Here is a 16,403-nt window from a genome sequence, read left to right as displayed (position 1 = left end):
TATGACTGTAAACCAAATATCTCTGTATCAGTCTGATTTAAAATGAATCTATATGGGAAAAACAGGAATAGAAAAAAAATACTCGTCAATTGTCATCTAATTAAAAAAAGAATATTCAGTTTCCCTAATTTTACAATAAGCAGTATATACCTGATTCCAATCAATCAAAACAAGTTTTATAAGAAAGATGTTTTTTTTTTTTTTTTTTTTTTTTTAACTCAACATCAACTTTTCATTAGCCAAATGTGAATACAGGATTACAACCCCAAGAGATTTTAAACCCAACATACAACCGACGAGATCTAGTATCGCCTAGGAACACTGGAGTCGAAACTGGTTTGGATCCTAGACTACCCAATCTAATTCATCGGTGTATTTTTCACCACAATAAGACGAGTTCTTCTCACGACCCGAGAGGAACCGTCTCTTAACCCCTACTTAGACCAAAACGAGACGACAATTCTAAAACACTTGACTACAACAAAATTAAAACCGGATTACAAATCCGCTCATGACATTGGGCTCCTAAAGATTAGAGTGGTAGGCCCGGCCCAACATCTCATCGCCTTGCAGCGCAAATCCGGTGAGAACCCGTCACCGTCGAAGTTTAGAATCCGTTCCTTAGCCATGAACGGGGAAATACCCGTAATGAAAGTCGGGTTTTGGCGAACGTACACTGACCGGCCAGTAACTAAGGTGAACAAGATGGCGTGAAGTTTCACCGCTGAGACGAGTCGTTAGCTGTCACCGCCAGCGCTGGGGTGTGAACTTCCACCGTGTACCACTCCAGAGTTCGTCGTCCGGTAGACTCTTCCGGTGAAACAGAACCCTGCGACACGTCTTCCCCGAGAACCGAGGACCAGAGCCATCTTCACCAACCGTCGCATCACACCTCCGTTTGGCTCACCGTCACATCGGACTGTAGATCCAAGGTGGAGGAGGTACCCCACTGAATCACGCGTCGTCGCCGCGAGAGGACCACCGGACTCAAAAACGGAAAATCGACCCGATAGTTCCTCTCAACCCTAAAAACCGACCTGACCCGTTTCCGCCTTCCTGCGATTCACTGCTCTTCCAGAGACGCCGTGAAGATTCTCCTTTGACTGTACAAGTCTCCGGAACCACCACGCCGAACCAGAACAGCACGCATCTCATCGCAGGGTTGGGGTCAGAATGGAGAAGGCAAAGAAAAAAGAAGATAGAAGAGAGGAGGAAACCCTCCGGTACCGGACAAACGCCGGACCGGAGGTAGATCTGAAATTTTTTCTAGGCGGCTGAGGAAAGGAGTCGATAGAGACTAGGGTTTTTTAAGATGTTTTTTTTTTGTGTGCACAAGAAGAAAGATATTTTTCATTTGACAATTATTTTTTCCTTAATAAAGACCAACACTAAAATAAAGCGAAACAATAAAATAAAATAAAGAAAAGGTTAAGAAAGAGGAGGAGCAGAGTTTTGAGCCGTTCGAAACGGATGCGTGTCCTATGACTCGTCACTACAGCTGACTACTTTTGTCGTCTTTCCCCTCCCATCATCAAAAGAAAAGAAAAAGCAAAGGTATCAACCAAACGTACGAGATAACTAATATATCAAGCCAAGCCAAAGCACTCTTCTTCTTCTTCTCGGATCAAATCAAAAATCAAAAAATGGCCGGGAACGATTGGGTGAACAGTTACTTGGAGGCGATACTGGACGTGGGGCAGCCACTGGACGATGCTAGACCGTCGCTTCTTCTACGGGAGAGAGGCAGATTCACTCCAAGCCGTTACTTTGTTGAGGAAGTCATCACTGGTTACGATGAGACTGATCTTCACAGATCTTGGGTCAAGGTAACGCAACTCACTCTCTCTGTTGTGTTTCTTTTTTTTCTTGTATACTATGCAAAAATCGTGTGAGTGAGTGAGTGATCTTGATCATGAGTTTGGTTTGTAAAAGGCGGTTGCTACGAGGAGCCCACAAGAGAGGAACACGAGGTTGGAGAATATGTGTTGGAGGATCTGGAATCTCGCTCGCCAAAAGAAGCAGGTTGCTTTTTATTGCTTTTTTCTACTTTGGATGCATATATGTATATTTAACTGAGACAACAGAGTTTATGACTGTTCTATTCAAAGGTCCTGACTTTTTCTTAAAAGTGTGGATTTTTTTTTTTTACTTTTCTGGAGAATAATTTTTAAGTATTGACGGAGTCTAGACTTGTTGATCTTAAGTTGTTTTGACTCTCAAAGTCAATATTTTTTGTTTTGTTTATTCTGGTCTCCCCTGTTTTCAAGTTTCAACCTTTTCAATGTGTTCCTTGACCTTTATGACCTTGGATCGTTGAACTATGAATATATATCCTATGAACTTTTGATTGATCTTGTTACTTTTTGCTTATTATGATTTTCCCCATAGGATAAAGGTCAGTTCTGCACTTGGAACAGTGAGATATTTTTGAAGTATTGCCAAACTCATCATGTTCTTATGTTTGTGCAGCATGAGGAAAAGGAGGCGCAGAGGCTGGCTAAGCGCCGTCTTGAGCGTGAGAGAGGTCGCAGGGAGGCAACAGCTGATATGTCCGAGGAGTTTTCCGAGGGAGAGAAAGGAGATCTCGTCACTGATGTCTCTACTCATGGCACCAAACCCAGGTTGCCCCGCATTAACTCTGCTGAGTCCATGGAGATATGGGCTAACCAGCAGAAAGGAAACAAGCTCTATCTTGTTTTGATAAGGTCCGTGCTGAGAATAGCCTTTGCTTTTCCCTATCTACTTGGAAAACTCATAGTTTCAGGGCTTGTTTCAGCATATATAATCTGAGTAAACATGTTGCAAATGATCTGTTAATTGAGAATTAGTAAGCATAGTGGAAAGTTTTTGGAGTGTTCTTGTGTGATTGACTTAGTATGCATGCAGTCTTCATGGTCTCATACGTGGTGAGAACATGGAGCTCGGCCGTGATTCTGATACCGGTGGTCAGGTAACGATACTGAACATCTGAGTGATTGTAATGCGGTACAATGGTAGGCAAGTCCTCCTCACTTTGCTTCTTACGTTACAGGTTAAATATGTTGTGGAACTTGCACGAGCTTTGGGATCAATGCCAGGAGTTTATAGGGTCGACTTGCTCACCAGACAAGTGTCTTCACCAGATGTTGACTGGAGTTATGGCGAACCCACGGAAATGCTGACTCCTAGAGATTCTGACGATTATTCGGATGAGATGGGAGAGAGCAGCGGTGCTTATATTGTGAGGATACCGTTTGGTCCAAAGGATAAGTATATTCCAAAAGAACTTCTATGGCCTCACATTGCTGAGTTTGTTGATGGTGCCATGAACCACATCATGCAAATGTCCAATGTTCTCGGCGAACAAGTTGGTGGTGGGAAGCCGATCTGGCCTTCTGCTATCCATGGACACTATGCTGATGCTGGTGACGCCGCTGCTTTGCTGTCAGGTGCACTGAATGTGCCTATGATTCTCACTGGCCACTCGCTCGGCCGAGATAAATTGGAGCAGCTTTTGAAACAAGGCCGCCTTTCAAAAGAAGAGATAAATTCAACTTACAAGATCATGCGTCGAATCGAGGGTGAGGAACTGTCTCTTGATGTTTCTGAAATGGTGATAACTAGCACCCGGCAGGAGATTGATGAGCAATGGAGGTTGTACGATGGTTTTGACCCCATACTGGAGCGTAAACTGAGAGCAAGGATCAAGCGGAATGTGAGCTGCTATGGACGGTTCATGCCTCGCATGGTTGTAAGTTACTAAACACCTTAGCTATTCTCTTGATACTCAATAATGGTCAACACAGACTGAAATATATACTTCTAGTGCTAACAAGGTCTTGGTTGGTGACAAACTACTGTTAGAGTGTCTTTGGGCTATGAATGATTATGTTTAAACTTGTTGTGCATGTCTTCTAAGTTTTACATAAGTAGATTATTGGTTAAGAGTTAATACTCTAATGTTTCCATATCTCTGTAGCATCACAAAAGTGTTTTCTGTTTATTTATTTTTGTTTCAGAAAATTCCACCTGGGATGGAGTTCAATCATATTGTCCCACATGATGGTGATATGGAAGATGCAGATGGGAATGAGGAGCAACCAACTTCTCGAGATCCACCAATATGGGCTGAGGTTCTTCCTTGAATATAGCATCTACATCACATTTGTCTGCTTCACCTGAGAAACAAATAGAAGATATTAACATATTTTTTCTCATTATCTTTCTGTCAAGCCGTTTACTCAACCTCCAAATCCTACATGTGATGCAGATAATGCGTTTCTTTTCAAATTCCCGAAAGCCTATGATACTTGCCCTTGCGAGGCCCGACCCAAAAAAGAACATCACGACGTTAGTGAAGGCATTTGGAGAATGTCGTCCACTGAGAGACCTTGCTAACCTGGTATGTAAATATCGTACAGTGACTTTTGTTTAGATGTTCTGTTTCGATCACCAGTTTTGTTTTACTCATCTTCCATAAATCTGGTTTTTGCAGGCACTCATTATGGGTAACCGTGATGGGATTGATGAAATGTCGAGCACGAGTTCTTCTGTTCTCCTTTCTGTTCTGAAGCTAATTGACAAGTATGATCTCTACGGCCAAGTTGCGTACCCTAAACATCACAAACAGTCAGATGTTCCCGACATATATCGCCTAGCTGCAAAGTCTAAGGTACTCTTTGCAGTTCATTATACAGTATAACCATGTCATGCTTACTTAATTCAAGATCTGTATATTATGATACTTTCACATGTTTGATTCCAACGGCTTGAATACTACTTAGAATGCTTCTTTAGATTCTTCTCTTTAGTAAATTTATTTTTTGGTGCAATGATTCTTTGCAGGGTGTTTTCATCAATCCAGCTTTCATCGAACCATTTGGACTTACTCTCATTGAGGTATCTTTTTTTCCTTGTACGGTCGAATGTGGTTGTTTCATAACTCATTCTTGTAATAGAATGTGTGTTTTTTTTTTAACCTTCTAGGCTGCAGCCCATGGTTTGCCAATGGTTGCTACAAAAAATGGTGGTCCTGTAGATATACACCGGGTATGTATCCTTACGATAAAAACGCTCAAGACTATTACAATAACTTCTTGTTTGTTTGTTCTAATATATACCTTGATTTTTTTCTCCCAGGTTCTAGACAATGGCCTCCTTATAGATCCCCATGATCAGCAATCTATTTCTGAAGCTCTTCTTAAGCTTGTTGCCGATAAGCAGCTGTGGGCAAAGTGTAGGCAAAACGGGCTGAAGAACATACACCAATTCTCCTGGCCAGAGCATTGCAAAACTTACCTATCTCGCATAACCAGCTTCAAGCCAAGACACCCCCAATGGCAAAGCGACGATGGCGGTGATAATTCAGAACCCGAGTCACCCAGTGATTCCCTGAGAGATATTCAGGACATATCTTTGAACTTAAGGTTCTCATTCGACGGTGGAAGTGGCGGCAACAACGACGGTTCCATGAACCAAGACGGTAGCTCCTCCATGGACAGGAAGAGCAAAATCGAAGCCGCGGTTATGAACTGGTCCAAAGGCAAAGATAGTCGCAAAATGGGATCACTGGAGAAGTCAGAGGTTAACTCTGGAAAGTTCCCTGCGGTTCGGAGAAGGAAGTTTATCGTCGTGATTGCTCTTGATTTCGATGGGGAGAATGACACGCTAGAGGCTACGAGAAGGATTCTAGAGGCAGTTGAAAAGGAGAGAGCTGAAGGAACCGTTGGGTTCATACTGTCAACGTCTCTAACGATCTCTGAGATACAATCTTTCTTGGTGTCAGGAGGTTTGAACCCTAATGACTTCGACGCTTTCGTGTGCAACAGCGGGAGCGATCTTTACTACACGTCTGTCAACTCGGAAGACGGTCCTTTCGTTGTTGACTTTTACTACCACTCCCACGTGGAGTATCGCTGGGGTGGTGAAGGGCTGAGGAAGACTTTGATCCGTTGGGCGTCTTCTGTTAACGAGAAAAAATCTGAAAACGACGAGCAGATTGTCACTCTTGCTGAACATCTTTCAACCGACTACTGTTACACCTTTGCAGTAAAAAAACCTGCAGCGGTAAAGTTTAAATCAGGCGTTACCATTATTAAGAATCTTCTTTAGCTCTGTGTTATAAGTTCTTTAATTTATTTTGGTTTTTTTTTTTGAATATTTATTTTGGTTTTTTTATTCTCAGGTGCCTCCAGTTAGGGAGCTCCGGAAGCTGCTGAGGATCCAGGCCTTGCGTTGCCATGTCGTTTATAGTCAGAACGGCACTCGAATAAACGTGATCCCGGTGCTGGCTTCTCGTATACAAGCCCTAAGGTTAGTACACTAAACTTGTGGTACAAGTAAGCAACTATGGTTTCTATTTCGAGAGCATTGCTTCTTACTAATGAGTTATATGGTTGGTGAACCAGGTATTTGTTCGTTCGTTGGGGCATTGACATGGCGAAAATGGTGGTGTTCGTGGGAGAATCAGGCGACACGGATTACGAAGGATTGCTGGGAGGACTTCACAAGAGCGTTGTTCTAGAAGGGGTATCGTGCAGCGCAAGCAACGCCTTGCACGCTAACCGGAGTTATCCACTCACTGATGTGATCTCCTTAGAGAGCAACAACGTGGTTCACGCACGCTTGGACTCGGATGTTCGTGATGCCCTGAAGAAACTAGAGCTTCTCGAAGACTGAAACTCTGAGACAAGACCCAACACATCTTCGATCGTTTATGGTTGGTGGTACCAAATGCAAACTACTATCTGTTTCATAGACCGCATGGTTTGGTTTATTTTTGTTTCTTTATAACTACGGTCGTACATAAGCTGCCGGAAATACCGAACTCTTCATATGGTTGTCTTTTTGACACCCACTGGGTCTACTTAATTTGTGCAACATGTTTTGTAATAATAAAAAGAAAAGAAGAGATTCTTCCGGTGTTTAAATGTTATCAGAAAACTTAAATAAAAAACAGTCCTTCAAGTTTTTCATTAGGCAAACAAATGGCAGTTATCCTAAATTAAACCTTAGTCTTTGAAAAGCTGTCATTGTCTTCTCAACTATATTTAACAAAGACAAGCTACATATTAATAAGTATTTTATGAAATCGAGTTTTTCCAGTGATAATATAGGCACGTACGTAGAGTCAAGTCAACGCATGCCTACCTGATTTGGTTTTGTAGGGGTTCTTCAGGGGTGAATTTTTTTGGGAAACTTAGACCATCTTCAAAGGGGTATCTAACCCACTTTTAAATGAGTATCCATCTAATTAATAAGGTTTCAATAAAATCAAAAACATGAAAAATACTCACAGTTGTCTCTAAATCTAGATTTTTTTTGGAACTATATCCAAAAGTACTTTGATCTCTAATACTATATCTATGGTTGGAGATGGTCTTAGACGGCCGATTGGCCGTTCGTTGTTAATTTTCCTTTTCCCGAAAAAGGCTTCAACAAATATGAATCTTCAAAGACTATTATTATAAGCAATAAATCACCTTGCCTCTTGACTAGTATTTTTTTTTTTGGTAAAACCTGTTGACAAGTATAAGAGTAACTCGTTGACTAGTACTATTATTTGATTTTAGATGATTATGTTATAAGAGTCAGAGACGTAGTTGATCGAAACAACAAATTATCATTTTAAACCTAAAATGAAAGAGAGATTTTTTCACAGGTTGTTTAAAAAGTTTTCCAATCTATATTTTTTTTTTTACTAATATTTTTTTATTTTCTATTTAAGGAAGAAATAGCATAGCTCTGTTTTTATTCTGTATAGCGAAATGTTTTCAAAGAATTCATTGGATCTAACTCTAAATCTATTCCGGAGTTACTTTATTTTAAATAAAATAATAAATTAGAAATAGTCTAAAATCATGTTATTTTTACTAAGGATGTGATTTAAATGTTAACACGAGACATAATAAAACAACATTTGATTTTTAACAGTATTTATGCCGAGCTACTGAGACATACAAAAAAGTATATCTGAAAAACATATAGGTTACAACATTTGTTTTATATAAAAAGATGATTTTTTTCTTTTAAATAATATGCTACAGCAAGAAATTGGAATCTAGATAAACGCACGCAATGTAAATACACTATATGTTACAAAGTTTATGATTCCTTGTATTTAGACATATTCGTCTATTATAACAATTTTTAGTAACTTTAAATCATTTTTATTTTATGATATTTTTAGTTTCTTAGAGCATTTTCAACTCATTGCTATTTTTATCTTCTTTTTTTGCTATTTTATCTTTAATAGATAAAAATTTACATCAATTCATCCCTATTTCTTTTTGTTGAAAGTAAGTATTGCTATTTTATATGTTTAGTGAAAGAAATAAATGTACTTTTTATTTTGAAAAATATTTCTTCTCTTAAGTTTTTATAGTTATATTTAAAATGAATATTTTTAATATATAAAATTTTACACCTTTTTATAATCCTTTAAATATTTTTTTTGTTTTAAGAGTATCATAATTTTATGAAATGTTGCAGAAATTAAATAAATGGGTTAGTTTTTATATTCCATAAATTAAATATATTAGTAGTAAACAAAAATAAAAATAAAAATATTTTAGAGGAAAATATCAAAGAACCCATTAGAGAGAAATACATCTCTATTAGATCATTTTTATTTTGTTTCTATAATTCTCTAAAAATAGACGAATTTTATTACATGAATTGAATTTACTCCAATATTTGCTTAAATAAATTTCCTCATTTATTACGAAAATTGTCTCTTATATAGAAATAATAATGAAAGCATTCTATATTTCTCTTAAAACTTGAAGAATTCTTTTTTTGACATACATTAAAGCAAATCGCATTTATTTATATAATAGAGGAATGCTTTCATTTATAACCATATTAATAAAATTTCCTTATTTTAGAAAAAAATATATTAACGATGTCTAGAAACTTGTCACCTACTTTAGAAGGTCATGTTCCAATTTTTATTAAGTCGTTTAAAAGGTGATCCATTCTAGTAGCAATTTACTGAAAATGACACTAAACACTTGTTGCAACAATTTTCATTAGAAAATGTAGAATCATTTTTGCAACAACTTCCATTTGCTCTCTTTTTCTGTTCTAATTATAGTATTATAAAGATAAGGCAAGAAGTAACCTGCTGCGCACATGTATGTTTTTCTAATCATTATTTTGTTGCCAAAATATATAGATAAATGTAATTTTAAAAGATTACATTGCAGTAATTTTAGCTTTATTTCAAAGATATTTTATTTTCAAAAATAACAAAATGTATTAAAAATAATATTAGTATCATGTTATTTTCCTTTAAAATGTGTTGGAACTTGGAAATTGTCTAACAGTATAGTACATCAAGATAATGGTAGCTACATAAATAGCACACAATATAAATGAACTATATGTGAAGAAAGTTCATAATTCCTTGTGTGTAGATATTTTCGTCCATTTTTAGCAACACTCGAGTTCAGTAGCGAATGTAAGATTATATTTTGGTGGGGACAATCTATATAAACTTTTAAAATATAGATAGAGAATGTTATTTTCCTAAAAGTTAAATAACTAAAATTTAGGTGTATTTAACAATTTTTTTATGAGGCATTTGCTACCATCTTGGGCAACCTAGGTTCGCCAATGCTCGAGTTCCTTTCATATAAGTATATTTATAATTCTTTCTATAGTTTTTATGAACATCCCTAACTCATTATTATATTCAACTTTAAATATTATAATAGGAAAAACATATTCCAACCGACTTTCATTTTTCTTTCTAAAATATATCTTGTTATATCTTTCTTCTATATTAAGAGAAAGAAAGGGTATTTTCTATTATAGAGACATATTTTTATTTTCAAAACGGTCCTTTAACTTTTAAGTTTTTTAATAATTATAATTATGATAATTTTTCTTGTAGAAATATTTTTTTTTATAAAAATAGAGTCACATATTTTTATTGACATACTAATTCTTTAAGTAAATCTGTAGTTTAAATAGGATCATATAAAATTTTGTAAAAAAATAAAATAAACGAATTAGTTTTCAAGTTTCATAAATGTTTATTAGTTGTAAATAAAAAAAGAATATATTAAATATATATTTTAGAGAACTAAAATTCATTGAAAGCAAATATATCTTTATTAGGTTTTTTCCAATTTATCCTATATTTTAAACATTACAGAAACTATACTATAGAGATTATATTTGTTCCAATGTGTGTTTATAAAAAAATATATATATATATATTATATGTATACTTTACTTTGGAGCAAATATTACCTCTATAATATATTTACCTATTTAATATATACTTATATATATATATGGATTAGAAATATATAACAGAATTTCTTTATTTCAGAAAACATAAAATAAAAATACATTGGAAATGATCTAAATGTTTTTCATCTACTACTTTTTAAAGTCTCGGTCCAACTTTTATAAAGGCATTTAAAAGTGATCCATTCTAGTAGCAACTAGCTGAAAATGACATTAACGTGCTGCAACAATTTCCATTAGAAAATATAGGATCGTTTCTGCAACAACTTCCATCTGTTTTTTTTGTTCTAGTTAGAGCATCTCTAACCACACTCTATAATTTACTCCAAATTAAGAAATTGAATTGAAAATTGAGTGGAAAATAGAGTGATGACCAAAAAATAAAAGCATTACTCCATTTTCTACTTCATTTTTAACTTTATTTCTCAATTTGGAATAAATTATGAAGTATGGTTGGAGATGCTCTTAAGAACACTATAGAAAACAAGAACTAAAATGCTGCATGTATGTTCCTCTAATCATTATTTTGTTGCCGACTACTTAACAAAAGGGCGAGACAATTGAAAAGTAAATTTACTTATGTTGTATCCTATTATCAGCCAATTGAAAAGTAAATTTACTTATGTTGTATCATGTTATCATTTGATTACTTTCAATAAGTACTTTTAAAATAATAGTTTGGATGTTATTTTATTTCTCCAGATTATTTGTTTAGTTTCGAATGTTCTAAGAGAGTCGAATACAGAAAGTCAGGTGAACAATAAACCTTTCAGAAATCTTAATTCACATATAATCTGAGTTCTATGAGGCCATTGGGAGATAATCGCTATGAAGAAGGGCTACGTTTCTGGTTTACCACAAGACCTTGAGTGTGGAAAATTCATATGATTGTTTAATTATTTATTCTTTTGCAATACTCCGATAAAGACATCCTATGATAATGTAAAACGGTTTCTGGATTGAATAAATTTAACATTTATTTAAAAACAACTCTCAAATAATTTATTGTTGAATATAAAGCCAGCATAAAATATTTTTAATCTGAATTAAGTATATACGGACGAAGATGATTTGAAACACGATTGTCAGAAGATCAAAATGATCAAATATTGATTAACAAGAGAAAATACTAAAACTCATAAAAAATTACGGAATTCATCATTCACTATATTCCAAGGAATCAAAATGTATTTGCTGATTCATTAGCTATGACCGCTCGTACTTTTCATTTCTTTGTTATTTTAGTTGTTATATTCCAGTCTGATTACCCAAACTACTTCAAATTTGAGTAATATAATAGTTTTTTGATGTTAAACAAAAAAACAAGGTAAACTATGCAGAACTTTTCGAATCAGGTCTTCTCTATTTATAATTGATTTCTTTTTTTTTCCCAAATCGGGGAAAACTCTTTGATCATTTCTTTGTTAAATGGGTCGAGTTCAGTTTAATTGATGGGTATTGTAAAATATGTAATTTCATCTCTAACAAAAGATTTCTATTTATAATGTAAAATAAAAATATTTTTCTTTTTAAAAAATACTATAAAATGGGAAAGACAGAACACTTATGAAAATAAGAATTTATTGATAACCTAACTAACAACTAAATGAAAACAAGACACCAACTCCTACCGGCGTACTTAAGTTTCTTCTTTAAATGGTGTAGCTGTCTCTTTGCATTTCCCATCTTCCTTACTTCTCTCCCTCTCACCCATAAAAACTTAAATTCAATATTTTTAACATAATTTCGATAAAAATTTTCTTTTTCATTTATATATATTTCTCTATATCTCAGATCTTCTCCACCCTCTTCTCTTTTCCACTGATCTCTGAATCATATATAAAACAAGTATTCTTCTCTTGAATAATCGTCACTAGAGTCCATATATGGACCAAGATGACCAGAAAGAAGAACCAGAAACGGTGTCATTCGGCAACAGCAAGTGCAAGAGCAAGATTGCTCCCGGAGATGATCACGATGGAGACGAAAGCAGCGGTGCTAAGAAAATAAAGAAGAAGAAGAAGAAGAAACCGCAAAAGACAAGAAAACGAGGAGAGCTAATGTCGTTTAGCGAGCTTCCGGAGTACATGAAGGATAACGAATATATATTGAATTATTACAGAGCTGAATGGTCTATCAGAGATGCTTTCTTCAGCGTCTTCAGTTTCCACAATGAGTCCCTCAACGTTTGGACGTTAGTATTATCTGTTTTAACAACATTTATTTCATTTTCAATTTTATTTGTTTGGTTATTGTTTGGTTTCTGATGAAGTGAATGTGTGTTTTGTCTTGACAGGCATTTAATTGGTTTCATCTTATTTGTGGGACTAACCGTCGCCAACATTATGCATCACGATAAATTCTTCCCCGTGGTAAGTGTGCTTTAATTTTTAACAATGTCTATATATATAACCAGATGTTTTAACTGGATCTCAGTATGCAACCACTATTTTAATTTTTCGAATTATTCAGTGATGTATCTTGTAGCAATAGCCAATAGATATACGTACCTAATTGGCTTTGATTAAAATTTCCAATGCATTTATCACTAATGTGCTTATTCTTTAGTTTTGATACGTGATTACGAATATAATATATCGGTTATGTTTTCTCTTGAAATCCAATACCAACGTAAAATCGAATTGATAAATTAGGATAACGTCTATGAAACTATCACATTACAAATTATTAATTTATATTATAAGTATATTTTAAGCAAGTCAACATAATGTAGTTCTTAGATTATAGAATTCAACTCAGTGATATAAGATCTTCCGGAAAATATTAGAAATCGATACATAAACTAACATGTTGTTTGATAATAAAATACAGCTTTAATTAACACTTTCGAGAAATAAAATAAAAATGTATTTCTGATTAAATGAAAGCTAATGGTGTTATCAAATGTTGATGATTGTATAGGATGCAAAGAATCCAGGGAATGCAGCAAGATGGCCATTCTTCGTCTTCTTAGGGGGCTCAATGTTCTGCCTACTCTCGAGCAGCATTTGCCACCTCTTCTGCTGCCACTCCCATGACGTTAACGTCTTCCTCCTCCGCATAGACTATGCTGGTATCACCGCCATGATCATCACATCTTTCTTCCCACCAATCTACTACATCTTCCAGTGCACTCCTCGTTGGTACTTCATCTACCTTGCGGCCATCACCTCTATGGGAATCTTCACGATCATCACACTCTTCACTCCATCACTTTCCTCTCCCAAGTACCGAGGTTTCCGTGCTTTACTCTTTGCCTCCATGGGGCTCTTCGGAATCGTGCCAGCTATCCATGCGCTTGTGGTCAACTGGGGAAACCCGCAAAGGAACGTGACGCTCTTGTACGAGCTGGGCATGGCAGTGTTTTATCTTGTTGGGACCGGGTTCTATGTAGGGAGAGTGCCTGAGAGGCTTAAACCGGGATGGTTTGATCGTGTGGGGCATAGTCATCAGATCTTCCATGTGTTTGTTTTGTTGGGTGCTTTGTCTCACTATGCAGCTGCTCTCTTGTTCTTGGATTGGCGTGACCATGTTGGTTGTTAAACATTTATTTTTGTAATTATTTTGAAGATCAAAAACAAAATTAATTTGTCTGTATCACGTGGAAAATGTAATAATTCCATTTGTTGTTTAAATTGAATTGTAACTCCATTTGTGGTATTTAAATATAATATGGTTTTATATATCAAATCTTTGCCACTGAAAAGTTTTTAAAATCATATAGAACTAGGAATTCAAAACCCATTTGTATTAAAATGACAAATTCATTATTGTTCAGACCTGAAATTTTAAAAATGTTCTAAAATTCAATTTTATTGAACTTGTCAATTCATAAAAAAACTCTAAAATCCATTAAGTTGTAGATTTTAGAGTGTTTTAAGTATTTTTATAATGTTTGTGTGGGGTTTCTTAGTTATAATAATAAAAGTATCAATTTTTATGGTTCTAACTAAGATTCTAGAATGGTTTAACAAATCATAACAAATTTTAAAATTTACTTAAAATCTAAAAATTTATTAAAATTAAACAGTTTTACCTCAAATTTCAGATTAAGTATACTCTCATCTTCTATCAGATGAGATTTAATTTTATGAAGATTTTGTGAGCCAATATTTACACTTATTATTAAGTGTTTGTTAATTAAGATTTTCCAAATATTAAAAAGTGTATATAATAAATTATATTTTATAAATAAATAAAATAAAATAAACTTGATAATAATTTAATTATCTTTCTTATTTTAAGAAATAAAAAGGAAGGAAAGGAATTCGAACCTGCAATGATGGAGCAAGAATTTGTTTTTATAATAATAAAAATGTTTATTTTACTCTATAGGGGGTTGGTGGGAATTAATTTTTAATGATTTTAATAATTTGTAAAGTCTAGTCTTATTGGTTTATAAATTCTTACATTTTTAATAATTTTTTATTGATATGGTGATTTAAACTTTTTTATACAAAATATTTTGTTATTCAAAAATGTTAGATTTTAATGATTGTATAAATATATAAAAGTTAGTGTTATTGAGGTTGTATTATTAACCATTTAACTCATAAACAATATTTGTAAAATACTATATATATATATATAATATCCCTCAGATTTTAAAATCATTATTTACTAACTTATTTTATTAATTTTTCAAAATATATAGAACTCTCTACTACTCTTTTCAAATTTAACAAATCTATCAACTTATACAATCAACAAACTCTATATAAATCTTGGGAGGGTTATTGGAAGATGAATTTGTGTAAAGTTTAAGAATTTTAAGTATTGATAGATTTTAACATTTATGTGGATTGTGAAAATATATATACATTGACTTATAAAATTTGATCATAACTTTTTTAGATTGGTTTAGATTTTCATTAATAAAAGAGATTTCAGTAAAGAGACAAACTTGCTTTATAAATATATAAATAATAAAAAAATATTTTTTTATAGTTTCAAATTATATGTTTTGAAATTTGAACTTTTTATAAGTTTTTTTCAATTTTTCAATTTTTTTTTGAAATTTGAAAATGTTTTTTGAAACTATTTTAATTTTTTTTTTAATTTTCAAATTTTAACATTTATAAATATAATTATATTTTCAAAATGATAAAAAATATAAATATAATTATATATTCAAAAATGCAAAGGTACATAAAATGTAATAAGTTATACTTTTGGACATATAATCTGATTTAAGGTGCAATAGATATTTGATATGAATACATATGATATTTTGAAAATTGAATCTTATGAGTAAAAATGAATAAAATTTATCTCCCAAATAACATTAGATTTAGTTAGAATTAAAAAAATCAGTAATAACTATTTTTTGAATAATAAGGGACTTGAGTTAGATTTTAAAAATTCTTAAACCAATAACAATAAATTCTAATAAAATTTTAAAAATCCAAGAATCTATAACCAATAACCAAGAACCAATCCGTCATTTTGACTAGCACTTTTTTCTTTTTTGAAAATGTCACAAAACTCTTTTCAAAAAAAGAAATCTACAGATTTTGGTGGTTTATTTTTTGTGAAAGAAAGAGATAGAAAGCTATTTCCTGTATGTTTACGAAAATTCACTTACCAATAACCCTAGTTTCCACTATAATACTATAGAGTCTCACCAACTAGTCACCGTGCATTTGGAGGATATTTAGTACCATAATTTAAAGTTTGATCACGCTAACACTAAAGTAGCCCCCTTTACTTCATAGCACTAGCGAACTCCTCTAGCCCTCTTATTGAGACGAAAACAAATGAACAAAGCTTTGGCTCTCTGGAATATTGCGTGGACCTGGAAACAAAGCCATATGTTGTCTTGGTGCATGCTTGATTTCTTTTGGGAATTTATTTCGGTTTAAAATCATGCTTAACCAATCCACATTTGAATAACAGACGAAACCAATCTGATCATGGTTACATAGATTTTGCGTTATTCTTCTTCTAACGGATCTAAATTTGACCCCAAAATTAAGCATACTTCGAAACTTAGGGCCATCATTAGTGTTAACGATAGACACTGCCAAACGCGGCATTATTGAAAAAAAACTTCAGATTCGGTAAGCATTTTCCAATGCAATAAATACAAATTAATACATTGTTTTGAGTCTATTAGTCTTCGGTTTCATTCCCCCTTGTTTGATCTGTTACCATTTTTACCTTATTTT

The 16,403-nt window shown here is 33.8% G+C and overlaps 2 protein-coding genes across 2 annotated transcripts; both read left to right on the top strand.

Annotated features, from left to right (window-relative positions):
• Nucleotides 1–1,474: 1,474 nt before the first annotated feature.
• On the top strand, nucleotides 1,475–6,902 carry LOC108817601 (sucrose-phosphate synthase 1). Its single transcript, XM_018590330.2, has 13 exons — nucleotides 1,475–1,826; nucleotides 1,933–2,022; nucleotides 2,470–2,705; nucleotides 2,887–2,950; nucleotides 3,032–3,730; nucleotides 3,999–4,112; nucleotides 4,250–4,381; nucleotides 4,475–4,651; nucleotides 4,825–4,878; nucleotides 4,966–5,028; nucleotides 5,119–6,045; nucleotides 6,164–6,291; nucleotides 6,387–6,902. The coding sequence occupies exons 1-13, from the start codon at nucleotides 1,644–1,646 to the stop codon at nucleotides 6,655–6,657; spliced, it is 3,138 nt and encodes a 1,045-aa protein (XP_018445832.1). The 5' UTR covers nucleotides 1,475–1,643; the 3' UTR covers nucleotides 6,658–6,902.
• A 5,016-nt stretch (nucleotides 6,903–11,918) lies between these two features.
• LOC108814947 (heptahelical transmembrane protein 1) lies at nucleotides 11,919–13,921 on the top strand. The gene is made up of 3 exons (XM_018587602.2): nucleotides 11,919–12,430; nucleotides 12,533–12,608; nucleotides 13,159–13,921. Exons 1-3 carry the CDS (start codon nucleotides 12,123–12,125, stop codon nucleotides 13,777–13,779), a joined length of 1,005 nt encoding a protein of 334 aa, XP_018443104.2. The 5' UTR covers nucleotides 11,919–12,122; the 3' UTR covers nucleotides 13,780–13,921.
• The last annotated feature ends 2,482 nt before the right edge of the window (nucleotides 13,922–16,403 follow it).

The sequence above is a fragment of the Raphanus sativus genome, chromosome 7, assembly GCF_000801105.2.
Source record: "Raphanus sativus cultivar WK10039 chromosome 7, ASM80110v3, whole genome shotgun sequence".
Taxonomy (NCBI): domain Eukaryota; kingdom Viridiplantae; phylum Streptophyta; class Magnoliopsida; order Brassicales; family Brassicaceae; genus Raphanus; species Raphanus sativus.
The sequence above is the reverse complement of the archived record's forward strand: the minus strand, read 5'-3'. Positions and strand labels throughout refer to the sequence as shown.

Bases quoted from the DNA above. Each gene is read 5' to 3' on its own strand.
- LOC108817601 (XM_018590330.2), top strand. From the start codon at position 1,644: ATGGCCGGGAACGATTGGGTGAACAGTTACTTGGAGGCGATACTGGAC. The intron at 4,113-4,249 runs GTTCTTCCTTGA...CATGTGATGCAG, and splicing joins ATCCACCAATATGGGCTGAG to ATAATGCGTTTCTTTTCAAA. The intron at 4,879-4,965 runs GTATCTTTTTTT...TTAACCTTCTAG, and splicing joins TTGGACTTACTCTCATTGAG to GCTGCAGCCCATGGTTTGCC.
- LOC108814947 (XM_018587602.2), top strand. From the start codon at position 12,123: ATGGACCAAGATGACCAGAAAGAAGAACCAGAAACGGTGTCATTCGGC. The intron at 12,431-12,532 runs GTTAGTATTATC...TTGTCTTGACAG, and splicing joins GAGTCCCTCAACGTTTGGAC to GCATTTAATTGGTTTCATCT. The intron at 12,609-13,158 runs GTAAGTGTGCTT...ATGATTGTATAG, and splicing joins ACGATAAATTCTTCCCCGTG to GATGCAAAGAATCCAGGGAA.